The 13,635-nt window shown below is 47.2% G+C and overlaps 1 protein-coding gene across 9 annotated transcripts in view; it reads left to right on the forward strand.

Moving 5' to 3' along the window:
* Window positions 1–13,635, forward strand: part of Ralgps1 (Ral GEF with PH domain and SH3 binding motif 1) — a 232,807-nt gene that overhangs the window by 31,781 nt on the left and 187,391 nt on the right. For 8 of the 9 annotated variants that reach the window (XM_026778124.1, XM_026778130.1, XM_005346022.3 and 5 more), the window contains exons 2-4: window positions 2,959–3,069; window positions 6,506–6,613; window positions 12,464–12,514. In XM_026778124.1, coding sequence (XP_026633925.1) covers window positions 3,013–3,069; window positions 6,506–6,613; window positions 12,464–12,514 — 216 coding nt within the window. In that variant the 5' untranslated portion in view covers window positions 2,959–3,012. Of the gene's footprint in view, window positions 1–2,958; window positions 3,070–6,505; window positions 6,614–9,705; window positions 9,788–12,463; window positions 12,515–13,635 lie in introns of those variants that run through there. The other variant, XM_026778136.1, reaches the window with a different exon arrangement.

Consider the following 13,635-nt stretch of genomic DNA (forward strand, 5'->3'; position numbering starts at 1 on the left):
TCCTCCTCCTCCTCCTCCTCCTCCTCTTCTTTTAGTTTTTCCAGTCAGGTCTTCTCTGTGTAACAGTCCTAGCTCAACTGGAACTAACTCTTGTAGACCAGGCTGACCTCAAACTCATGGAGATCTGTCTGTCTCTGCCTGCCAAGTGCTGGGGTTAAAGGTGTGCACCACCACCACCTGGCCTTGCATGATTTTCTTATGCTTTTGTGGGAGGCAGTATTAGGGATGTATATGTCCAGGCCTGTTCAGGATTTGAATTCATAGGGCCTCAGTTTCCCAGCATCCTGAGTAGTTCCTACCTTCCAATGTAAGTGGTCTGTATCTCCTGGGGCTCTTGTGGTAAGGGCATGAGCGAAACAGGTTGGATGCTGCCCCACTGGTGTGTCCTGCCAAATAGGGCTGGAGAAGAGGGTGGGGCTGGCAGCATGTTCCTCTAACATTTATATGTCATGCATGTGGTGGTCAGAGGACAACTTGAAGGGAATCACTTTTTTCCTTTTACAATGTGGGTCCCAGTGTTAGCACATGCCTTTACCCACTGAGCCATCTCCCCGGCCATGGCAGCATCCTTTGGAAGAAGTAGGGAGTCACCAGAACAACTTTAGAGAGCCTCTGGTTTGGGCTGTACTCAGAAAATTGGTGTCCAGGCCTGGCTCCCCTGGGAAGACCCACAGAGTGTCAGGCACATACAGATAGGAGCAAAGCCTGCCTCAGTCTTGAACTTGGAGTGGACTGACTGGGCTGATTTGGGGCAGTCTAAGAGGCCTGACCCCAAATTACTATGGCTGAGCTCTTGAGCTGGGTTTACCTTTCTTTCATCTCTTTTAGGACCCTCTTATGGAGCTCCTGTGCCCTTCACAGGGGTTCTGATGGAGGGTTTTCCTTGGTTCTGGGTCCCATCTACATTTCCTTTCTTAGCTTATCATGCTGTTTGCTCCATTACTGCAAAGGGAATGGCAGGCAGGCCAGGTGAGGTCCTGTTGTGAAGCTGAGGGCACTTCCTCTCATGTATTGTGTGGCAGCTTTACAGCCCCAGGTCCCTCATTTCTGGACTATACTTGTCATCGCCCAGATTTAGAATACTCTCTTCTCCTCAAAAGTACTCTGTATCTGTATGCAGGCTTCTCCTGCCATGGGCACTTTATTCCTATAAATTTGCCATTTCTGGGAATTTCCTAAAATGGAATCACACTGTACATTCTTCTGCATCTGACTTCTTCCACTGGCATGACATTTTGAGGTTTGATCATGCTGTGCTTGTGCTAGCATCTCGTTTCTTTTCTTAGCTGAGTAGTAGCATGCTGTGTGGCTAGGTTACACTGCCTTGATGTTCATTGGATGATGGACTCTGACCTGGCTCCAGCTCTTGCTGATAGGAGTGGTGCTGTGACAGGCATCCTCTGTGTGTCTGTGGGATGTGCTCATCCTTTGCAGCAGATGCTGGGATCAGATCACTGGGTTGTCCTAACTAGTCAAGAGCTGCCAAGTTATGTTCTGAGGCAGTTGTATCACCAACAATGCACGAAGGCTTCACCCCAGCTCCCAGTTACTTGATATAGATTGTTTTTTTTTTTGTTTTGTTTTTGTTTTTTTTCTGATTCTGGCTATCTTATTGGGTATGAAGTAGTGTCTTTGTGGTTTTGGTTTGTGTTACCTTAGGGGCTTTCCTCTTATTAACTCTGTGTGTGTGTGTGTGTGTGTGTGTGTGTGTGTGTGTGTGTGTGTGTACGTGTGTATGTACCCATGGAGGCCCATGGTATTGGATCTGGTTTGTGTTTCCCTAGGGGCTTTCCCCTTATTAGCTGTGGTGTGTGAGTGTGTGTGTGTGTGTGTGTACATACGTGTGTGCGTGCACCCACAGAGGCCCATGATATTGGATCCTTGGAACTAGAATTACGGCAGTTGTGAACCACCTGATGGGTGCTAGTCCCTCTGACAGAGCTCTGAACCTCCGAGCATCTTTCCTGCCCTTCAGGATGGCTTTTTCTTATCTGCCACAGATTCACCATGTCCTGAGTCAAGTCCCCCCAGACCTCTTCCACCTCTGTCTCTTCCCTGATGACAGCTGCGCCATCTTTCAGTGCCTTGCTGTAAACAGCTTGGTCTAGTCTGCTGCTCTCACTGGCCACGCAAGAGTTTCTATGGGTTCTGTTGTTGCTGTCTCCTTGCCTGTCTCCCCTTTGCCACCTCGGCTCAAAGCCCCCTGTTCCCTGGCAACTGCAGTTAGCTTCCATTTCTCCACTCTCTGCTGAGAAGCTGCTGGTGGCTTTTGGTGTTCTGGGGGGTGACAGATGCTCTCTGGAGCCTGTGCACATGAGCAGTCCAGGCAGAATAGCCAGACCTGACATTCAAGGATGTCTTGGGTGACACTGCTACTGGATAAAGTAAACAAATGCACCTCTATGTGCCTCAGTTTCCCTTCATAGAAAATGGGCAAGACTTAAAGGCCTCTCTTGGGATAGTGGAAGGGGACGATAAGGTAGAGGAGTCCAGCACATGGCTCTTAGTGAATACTTTGTGGTATCAGTTGTGATGGCACAGCATGGTGTCCAGTTTCTTCATCAGCCTTCATCTTCTTTGTAATACATCTTTTAGGGCCTGTGAGGGCCAGGTACATCCTGGGATGGATGTGTAGGTGGGACCCAGTGATCTGCTGCAAGGGGTGGGATGACTGGGCAGGAATGTGGGTTCATTGCTGCCACAAGAGTCAAGGAGCAGAATTCATACAGCTGTTGGACATTGGCAATTGATCTAGCATTATCTAGGTGTATGAGCTCAGTAATGGCACAGGCTCACCATGTTCCACGGAGGGAAACAGGTACCCAGGTTCTATGGGCCAGCCTGAGCTTGAAGGATACCAGCTCACACCTTTCTTTTCAGGTCTCTGGGTGATCTTTTGGAGGCTGGTGTGGTTCTGTGGGTTTAGAGTAGGTTTTTATGGGTTCCTTTGCCTTGCAGGCAGGTTATGTCACCAGCAGAGGTGGCACCGAAGCTCCCTGAGGCCCGGAGACTATGTACAAGAGGAATGGTCTGATGGCTAGCGTGTTAGTCACCTCCGCCACTCCACAGGTATGTAGGCTGTGGGAGGGGACCAGGAGAGAGGTCCATACATGGGGCCCTGGCCATGAATACAGGTCTTCTGAGGACCTGCCCCTCCAGGCAGGAGGTTTGGGAGCCTATCAACCGTGTGGATGGTGATGTTTTCTGAAGTTGTTCTCTCCAGTCCAGCCATGGCAAGAGTCACATTCCATTTTGGTGGCAAGAAGGGATCAGACTTTTCCCAGGAAAAACTGTTGTTGATTATAAATAAGCCATGTGTTCCAAAATGAGGTCAGACAGACGCCAGTCCAACTGGCCATGGAACTTATTTACCTTGCTTCTTAGGAACCGGCTGTAAGGACTGGTGGTCTGCGTGGCCTGGGCAGGGACTCTGCATGAGGTCTGGGATTTGCTTTCCCAGCTCAATAATGGTACAGACACACAGAAGGAGGAATGTCATCTGAGGCTAGTACCTCTGTGTCTGGGTGTAGTGCTGGCTCCTCAGAGATGCTGGTAAAACAGGGTTGGGTCTGAGCATCCCACAAGGAGTTTTGAAATTTGACCTCAGATTAACTAACCAAAGGTCATAGGAATTAGTTTCTTATCAGTCTTTTAAAAAAATTTTGATTTTATTTTTAGTCTTGAAACTACATTTATAAATGCCTTTAAAAACATTTTAAAAAATTGTCTTTTTAAATTAAATGTTTGTGTTCTTTTGGCTCATGGAGGCCAAAAGAGGGCATCAGATCCCCCTGGAGCTGGAGTTACTGGCGATGGTGAGTCTCCTGGTGTGGGTGCTGGGAACTGAACTCAGGCCCTGCTCTCTGGAAGAGCAGTCTGTACACTTAACCACTGAACCATCTCTCCAGTCTCATTGATGCCTTTTAAAATTTCCTAGGAGACCAGAGTAGTTAATTCGGAGTCTCCTTGTTGCTACTGTCACCATTGCCAGCAAATAGTTTGGGACAACTTTTGATTCAATAAGTACCCTTACCTGAGGGCTTGGGGTGTTGCAGCAATGCGCTAAGGCCTTACATCCAACTAGAGGAGCCAGACTTCTGTTTGTATCTGTAACTTACACTCCTTCTCAAGTAAAATAGTCTTCTTCTCTGGCCTGTGTATGTATCTATGCATGAATACATAGATGTGTATACTCACAGCTACCCTGTGCATGTTCGGCCCTCTGTGCAGGGGACCCACCAACCATGCATCAAACAAAAACTTACTCCTGCACCAAGCATGTGCAGACTGTTGGTTCATTTTTCTCTGAACAGCACCAGTGACTCTTTGCACAGCATTTATTTTGTAATAGGCATTAGCCATCCAGAGAGGACTCAGAATATGTGGGACAACACATATAACTCTATGCTAGGAGATTTTATGCAGTGCAGATTTTGATATTGCTCAGGGCCTCCATGCATGTGCTGTAAGTACCAAAGTGTGTTTGGAATGAGTGCATACATGAAACTTGAAGTACTTAGCAATGTGGTGACGGAATGACACACATCCATACACACCCAGCTCTCTCTGTTTTTGGTATGCACCCCTTTGTCAACTTGTAGTTGAGGAACCCAAAGCACAAAGAGGAGAAGAAACTGGTTCCCACTTCTGGGCAGGTGGCTGACTCAAACCTAGTCTCCCAGACTTTTGATTTGGTGTCTTTAACATACTGCCCTGTCAACTTGGTGAGGCTGTGTCTTGAAGTACATGGAGAGTGCAGATTTAGTTCTTTGCCAATTCCAGGCGCACTGGGGCCAGTCCTATTTCTTTTCAGCTTTATTCAGATCAGATTATCGTTGGGGGACAATGTCTTGCACTTAAAGAACTTTTAAAATGATGCTTGTCACACACCCTAGCCCCTGAGCCAGCATGTCCTGGGGAGGGAAGAAGTTGTGGTGGTAGGTTCTGAAAGCGGGGTGGTTTGGGTTTGTTTGGGAACTGGTGTTGCTACTCTGGAATATGGTATTTAATAATATGGTTTTGTACCTGATGAGACACAGCAAAATGATGTCAGTGCCTGAGACCAGGTGGCAGCTGATATGAGGCTGGCATTCTATGCGGGCCTGTGTGCCTGCAGAGCCAGCATGGTCTCTTACCTTCTGAGACCACGTGGAGTTTCAGTGTGGGAGCCTCACCTGTAGACACCTCAGGCCCAGGCGTGAGGTGGGCCGCTTGCATTTCTGCTCCACTCCCTGACCTCACACTGTCATAATTATTAGCTTTCTTCCGTGACCTATAAAAACACCCTAGTTTCCAGTAAGACTGCAACATTTCCCCAGATAGAAAGTGAAATAAAAAGAAATTAGCAAAAGTAGATTCCTTCACCCCCTACTCTAAGATGGAGGAATGGACAGAAACCACAGAGTCCTCCATGAGTAGAGATGGATAAAACCACTTATGGACAGGCACAGGTTTGGGTGGTGAGCCTGATGGAGTGTCCAAGTAGAGCGTGATGAAATGCAGTCATATTAAAGAAAAGGTGTGTCCAACATTTTGGTACCTTCAGAGGGGTGGGCTTTATGAACTCCATCCAATTTGGGTTTTTGTTTGTTTCCCTGTGGGAGGCCCCGTCCATACACGCAGGACTCAGTGACCCTTACATGAGGAATTCTCCCCAACAGTCTCTGAAGCTCAGCAGTTAGCTCTCAGCTCACAAGCCAGCTCTCTCTGTGTGTTATACCTCCAGAGCCAGCTTCATCATTTGTGTTACAGTGACCTGCACTAACCAGCCAGACAGAGAAAAGGTAACCTGAGAGAGAGCTCCGAAGTTAAGAGTACTGGCTGCTGTTGCAGAGTTTGATTCCCAGTACCACAACCTATAACTCCAGCTCCAGGAGATCCAGTGTCCTTTTGTGGCTTCTTTGGGTACCTTGTGCACACATGGCACACATGCATATGCATAAATGAAACAAATCTTTAAAAATGAAAAAACAAAGTCAACAAAAGGGATGATCTCCTCGGGTCCCTGAGTCTGGAGGCCGTTGTGAGGGAGAATTAGGCTAGGGTTCTTCTCTCTCTTTTGGGTGCTGGGGACAGAACTGGGCCTTGAGCATGCTTGGTGAGTGTTCTGTACTGAGCTACACTGCAGCTCTGGTGTTGGACTCTCCCCTGTTGTTACAATGCTGGCCAGAAGCTGTTAGGGATAGTGGTCCAAGGTCATTTTGGGGGTTCAGATAGCAAGCTTCACATTCCGGCTTTCAGCTTTATGGGAAAGGAACCGTGGAGAAACACTGTCAACTCTGCTTGTTGACCTGTAAAATGGGAACACTGCCATGTACATGTAGAGAACCGTGAGGACTGAGATGGTGTGGGAAGTGCTCTGGAGATTAGCGTGGAACAACGTGATAGCAGCAGGCACCTTTCATCCCGTGAGCCTGTCACTCTGTCTCCATTCTGGGGAGGTTGTGGGTGGCAGCAACCTCAGGCCAGACCAGTTAGGTGGTATTTCTCTTTGCCTTCTCCACAGGGCAGCAGCAGCTCAGATTCTCTGGAGGGCCAGAGCTGCGACTATGCCAGCAAGAGCTATGATGCTGTCGTCTTTGACGTTCTGAAAGTGACTCCCGAGGAGTTTGCTGTAAGTGACGTGGAACTGATGTGGATGGTGGTTCTGTTACAGGGTGCTGGAGGGAGTCACTGCTCTGGGTTTCTGCCCAGGTTGGGAATACCACATATGTTCACAGTAGGAGATCAAGTGATGGAAAAGAATGCTTTGGGTTTACAATTGGGTGGGACCCACAGTGTGTCTGCACAGTAAGAGAAGGAGCAGAGCTCAGTGCAGTTTACAAAGCACACACAGTACACAAACAGGCACATTTGGCAAAGGGTTGGGTCTGCTGCTGACACATATCACAAAGCCAGCCATGTTGCTCGCTACACTTTCGGCTGCAGACACCATGCATTTGTGATTCCGTTTTTCTCCTTTTTGTTTGCTTCCACCTTCTGCATGTTTATGTGCCATCTCCTAGAGCAATAGGCAATATTATTTTTCTTCAGCCTGTCTTTGGTTTCTGGATGATTCTTCGGTGGGGCAGAGCTGGCCTGTCATTTGCCATGATGTTTTTCTCTCTTGGGGTTTTGTTAGGGAGGGGAATATTGGCTCTGGGGTGACTTCAAACCTCACTCTGAGCACTGTTCCAGGGCTGTGTTTCTCTGCAGAGCTATGACTAGTCCCTGACATTCTCTCTTTCTCTCCTCCCTCCTTCTTCCCCTTCCCATTCTTCCTCCTTCTTCTTCCTGGTCCCCATGGTACAGAGGCTCTATGCCAACTACAGGTGGATCATTACTGTTTATATGGCTCTGACTGCCAGCCAGCAGCTTCTCCTTGTAGAGTCTGTATTCCCATTCTGAGAATTCGAGGTTTCTCAAATATTGGTCATGGCCTGTTTGTAGCTTTCTGTGGCTCATTGTGGCCTTCTGTGGTTCTTGTCATGGCCTCCCTTATCTCTCTGGTCATGACTCTTGTGGCACTGGTTGTGGCTCCTGTGGCTATGGTCATACATAGCTCTCATGATTCTGGTCATGCGTTCCTGTGGCTCTGGGTTATAGCTTCCATGGCTCTTGTCTTGACTGTGGTCATGACCTCCCATGGCTGTGTTTATTATTCCTGTGTCCTGGTCATGGCTTCAGTGGCTGTAGTTGGGGACTTTTGTGGTTGTGGTATGTGGCCTCCTATGTCTCCCATAGTTTCGTTGTGGCTTTAGGAGCACTTTCATTGTAGCTTTTGTGCCTCTTGCCACGGATCTCATGTTTCTGGTTGTGGTTCTGGTCATGTCTCCCATGGCTTGTGGCCTCCCTTGTGAGCTCTTAACTCAGGTGTACCTTTGGAACTGACGGCTTAGTGTCCTGTGAGTGCTTGAGGCTGCTCATTGGCAGACTTTCAGGTACCTTATATAACACAATACAACATTAACCAACAACTTCTGTTTGCTTTCTTGGGAAAGCCTTACATGAAAGCTCTGGCTAGGATGTAAGGATTTGGTGTGGCACTGCTAGGAATATGTATATTCATCATAAACAAAAACATTTTTCCCTTTAGCTAACCAACTAGCTTCTCTTAACGACATAATACCCATTTTTTCTTGGGGGTGTGGGAGATGTACAGTGCTCTGATAGGCCCCTTCCAAGCTGTAGCATTCATCCCTGCAGAGATGTCGTACAGTATGTAGTGACTCACCGTTTCTTTTCAAAGCCTGGCTCAGTGTTGAGTGGCCCAGGTTTTTGGGGATGGAGAAAAGCATAGCAGGCATGGCCTAGTGACTCTGAGGTTTGACTAGTGCTCCCTGCTCAAGCTCTCCTGGGTGGATTAGTACCTGGAAGCAAGTGGGGAATGGGACCTGACCTCACCTTGTAGGCCCCTAGCATGTGCCACCCCCACCCCTCCACCCTGCCCTTTGAGAGTAACTGACAGCTCTGGAGCCTTCATACCCTGGGGGATGGGTTGCTCAGCAGCAGCCTTTCAGCAAGTTTGGTGTGGTAGTAAAGTATTGTGACATTGGTGACCTGCTGAGTTTTACTTGGATATTTGTCTTGCTAGAGACTTTGCATCCTTTCTGATGAAAGCTGAGAGGCAAAAATGGATATGGGTCTCTGAAAAACCTTCTTATGTTAGGAACAGACAGCCTCCCATCCTGGGACCAGCGCTCTTGGTGTTTGGTTTCTCCCCCTTTGTGTGTACATGTGTACGTGGTGTACATGGGTATATATGGAGGCCGGAAGTCAATGCTGGGCGTCCTTCCCTATTGCTCTTCATCTTACATTTTGAGACAGGATTTCTCTCTGGCCTGGGACTCACAACTAGACTGGACTGCTGGCCAGGGAGCTCCAGGGATCTCACTGTCTCTGCCTCCCAGCACTAGGATTAAAGACACACACTGTCGTACCCAGCATTTTCTGAGCATGCTGGGGATCCAGGCTCAGGTTGAACAGCAAGCACTTTACCACATCAGCCTGTCTCAACAGCCACTGATGTGTCTTGAGAACATCTGCACACTGTTTCTGACGGACAGCCTGAGCTGGGATCAGGATGCGAAACTGAGACCATTCAAAGAAGCTTGGCTGATATGTCATCATTGGAGTAGCTCCCCTGGAAATTCTGGGGTGAAAGGGGGAGAATATCTTATTGTTTCACCAGCTGGATTTGGGCTCTTCTCTTAAGTGTCATTCCACACACTCCTAGTTCCCAGCAGACAGGAGGGACATGAACTGGAACCACATGGGAGATGGAACCAAGATGCCCTGAGCTGTTGGCTCAAATCTCCTGTTTTCAAAGGCCTTTCTGCTCTTGTGTTGATCCACAGTTGATCCAGGTGTGGCAGCATGTGGCTAACAAGCTCGGGGTATATATAGCAGCAAAGCTCGCAATTGTTTGCACTGCCCAGGATGGAGCTTTGCGTTCTGTGGGCTTGCAGCACTATTACGAGCCACTCTACCCAGATCACAAGGACAGGGTGTGCAGATGTCACACACCCATTGCCACCAAGGGGAAAGCACAAGAGCTAGGATTTTCATCAGGTGCCTCATTATTCTTGATGCCAAGCTTCCATTAGTGGCAACATTCCCCCCTGTGCCCTGGGAGGGACAGCATGCCCACTGTACAAATCTCTACCCATTTCCCTCCCATTAGACTCTGAGGATGCTATGCTTTGGTCTGTGTTCTGTGCTTTTTAGCAGCCCAGTGACTGCAGAGCCTCTTGGAATTGTGCCAGGAGCTGGCCACAGTTCTGTGCCTGTACCCCAGCTATGGTCACAGGTAACATACTTTATGTGTTGCCATTTTTTTCCTCCAGTGTTGTCTTGATATAAGGCTTTTTGATAACACAGTGTAACAGCTTCTGTTTCCTCTTCTCTAGAACAACTTTGGCATGTGAATGTTCAGCCAAGGCAGTGGGCCTTCTCTCCAGGCTCTGACTGCATTTACGCTGTCGCTCAAGAGCCCCATCTCTGTGGTTGCACTAGTGCATTTTTCATTACCCCTCGATATGTGCACACACACAATGATGTATTTGTCACATTGGACATTTTTTATCTCTTATTTTGAATTTCTGCCCTGTGGAGTGCAAGATCTGAATGTGTCTCACTGGATAGGTTCAATAGACCATGTGTTGCAAAAGCCCATGGCTCCTCTTCCCGGCCTGTCTCAGAGGCAGGTGGTAATTGACACCTGGTTCCAATGTGATGCACAAAGGCGAGTAAGTAATGAAGTTACCTTGGCCCGAAGAATTGTTATGAGTGACGCTTTTCCCTGGTCCCTAGATGAACTTTTGGCCCCGTTAGTGAAATCAGTCTGTCTGCTGCTCTGGGAGGACCCTCTTCTGTTCTTTCCACTCTGCAAGAGTAGCACAGAAGAGAGGGCAGTAGGACTGTTGTGGCCATGCCATACTCCTACAGGTTCTCAGAGCTACCGCTTAACTTCTGCTCTGATCTCACTGATGGCTCGTGGGATAATAAGCAGTTCAAGACCTCATAAGGGGGGCTGGAGAGATGGCTCAGAGGTTAAGAGCACTGCCTATTCTTCCAGAGGTTCTGAGTTCAATTCCCAGCAACCACATGGTGGCTCACAATCATCTGTAATGAGATCCAGTTACCTCTTCTAGCCTGAAGGAATACATGCACGAAGAACCCTGTATACATAATTAATAAATAAGTCTTAAAAAAAAAGACCTCATATGGGGTCTGTGGACACATCTCGAATAGCTCTCTACCATGTAATTTTGGGGAGGTAGAGGCTTCAGAAGAGACGTCTATATGTGCTACTATTTATTTAAATCTGAGTGATAGATGCTGTCTCTATCATACAAGTTTTAAAATAGTGTATCTACAACCTTTTTAAATTAGGTAAGTCATACTTGAAACAAAAACCCAAGTAGCATAAGCATTTCCAAACTAAAATGTTTTTCTTACTCCATGCCTCATCTTCCAAATGACTGTGATCAACTCTGAGGTTGGAAGTTCATTTTGTTTTCAAAGAGAAGGGCGTGGGCTTGGATCTATGAGGAGGGATGTGGTAGGGAAGATAGCACAGAAATTTATTTCTCTCTCTCACCATCAGTAAAATCCAACTCAATTAAGATGACTTGAAACTGAAAATAGTAGAAGAAATGGCAGGGGTGGAGACATGACAGGGGATGCTTTTAGGTCAGTGGTTCTCAACCTGTGGGTCATGATTCCCATAGGGGCCATATTTCAAATATCCTGCATATCAGATATTTACATTACAGTTTGTAGCAATAGCAAAATTACAGTTATGAAGTAGCAATGAAATAATGTCGTGGGGGATCATCACAACATGAGGAACTGTATTAAAGGGCTGTAGCATTAGGGAGGTTGAGAACCACTGCTCTAAGGGGTTGGAAAGGGCAAGACATGAAGTTAGTAATGGACTAATGGGATTCTGTCAGACACAAAGACTGCCCAGCAAAGGAAGCATTCAACAGGATGAAGGAATGGCCCAGAAGGGTGGGAGAGAATATTTGCAAGCTATGCATTCACCACGAGGGTTAAGATTCAGAATATATAAGGAACTTCAGAAAGCTCTCCAGCAAAAAGCCCAAAGTGAGATTCATAACGGACCTGGTGGGCTTTCCCAGAGAAGGCATGTAGGTGGCTGGGGGACATGGAAGGATGCCCAGAAGTCATCAGGAAAAAGCAACTCAAATACTCTCATTCTCATTAACTCCAGGGAAAATGACTGTTACCAAAAAATTGAGAGATAGTAAGATGCAGAGAAAAGGACACCTGTGTGTGCAGCTGCTGTCACAGAGAACAGTGAAGATGCTCCCAGTGTATGAACCAGCAGCCCAGCAAAGGGTGTATCTCCAGAACACGTGAAGTCCATACTTGTGTTTATTGTAGGCCTGTCCACAATAGCCAAGATGTGAAAACAAACTACGTTGGTAAACCTATGTACGGATAAGGAAAATGGGGCACATACAGGTAGTGGGTTATTATTCAGTCATAAAAAAGAATGAAACCATGTCAGTTGAGATAACACTGTTGGAACCACAGAATAGTCTGGTAAGTGAAGCAAGCCAGGCTTTAGAAAGACATGTGCCACATGGTCTCCCTCATATGTGGCATATAGAAAGGTTAGTCTCATGGAAGCTAGTGAGGAAAGATGGTTTCCTTAGCCTGGGTGTGGGCGTCTGGGAGGGTGGGAGGGTCAGGAGGGGGACCAAACAGTGGAGAAAGAAGTTCCAGCCTGTGTTAATACAGAGGATGAGCTGTGTACTGCAGAAAACATGGAGGAGTTTGAATGTTTTATCATGAAGAAGTTATAACTGAGAAGACAGATATATCTAACCTGATTTAAATGTGACATATCATACACGTGTGTCCAGACATCACATGGTACCCTATGAATACTAAACCTTCTGTGTCTCAGTATCAGTTTAAAAGCCTCTAACCCAGTATCTCTGTTCTCTTGTAGAGTCAGATCACATTGATGGACATCCCTGTGTTCAAAGCCATCCAGCCGGAGGTTTGTACCATTGCCATGTACTCCAGATGGCTAGGGCTCGGGAGGAATGGTCCTCTGGAGCCTCACAGAGTCACATGTGTCCATTTTGAGTCAGAAATTTGGGTACTGCTGAGAAAGCCACCATCTGGCCCAGTCTGGCAGGGCAGACGGTTTGGTGCCCAGTCTCTACTGGGCAGCACATTCCTTGTCCTTCTTGTCCCAGGCTGTCCTGGCTGAGCACTTGCTGTTGGATACAGAGCTTTCTTCATGCTGATCCCACATCCTGGTGGCTGCCTTGCTTCTGCCCTGAAACTAGTTGCCACAGCAAACCCTTGCATGTTTATAGTAAAAGCATATGTGCATTTTTAGAAGTGATAGAGGGGGAAAAGAGTCCATGTGGGTCTTCAAAAATGAAAATTTTTGGTGACATCCTCTATCCTCTAGTTGGTAAGGTTTTAATTATTTTAACCAGAGTTCCTTTTTTTTTTTTTTTTTTGCTAGCAAGTAACACAAGTCTACTTCAGAAAGGTGAAGAAGGGCTATGAGAACTTTCCTCCAGGGTCCGTATAGAGAGAGAGCTACTGAGTGTGGGTGTCCCTGCTGTTAGCTTCTGCTTCCTCTCTTCCTTCCTTTCCATCTGCACATGTGACCCAATTTGACATCCCCCCAAACTCTGCATTTACAGCTTTCTAGACTGACAACACAGTTGTCTGTCTAGCTCAGTTTAGTCATGTGGCCAAGGGACTGTGGTCAAGATGAGCAGACAGTGCTGATATGCCTTGGGGTGAAGTGCAGGCAGGGAGACAGCTCAGAAGGGCTTGCTGCAGCTATGGTGTGGATTAGAGTATACCTAGCTTTACAGTGATTGCATGTCTTAATGGAGCCAAACTGTCTAGGCCAACCTCAAGCCCAACCCTCCCACAACACAGGAAAAATCCATACTACTGGCTGACTGTGAAGTAACGGTAACATCTTAAGGTTGTTCCCAGACATTAAAGTGCATGCGTTTTCCTTTATTTATTTCGGGGGCTGGAGAGATGGCTCAGTGCTTAAGAGCATTGCCTGCTCTTCCAAAGGTCCTGAGTTCAATTCCCGGCAACCACATGGTGGCTCACAACCATCTGCAAAGAGGTCTGGTGCCC

This window comes from Microtus ochrogaster, chromosome 4 (assembly GCF_000317375.1).
Source record: "Microtus ochrogaster isolate Prairie Vole_2 chromosome 4, MicOch1.0, whole genome shotgun sequence".
Classification (NCBI taxonomy): Eukaryota; Metazoa; Chordata; class Mammalia; order Rodentia; family Cricetidae; genus Microtus; species Microtus ochrogaster.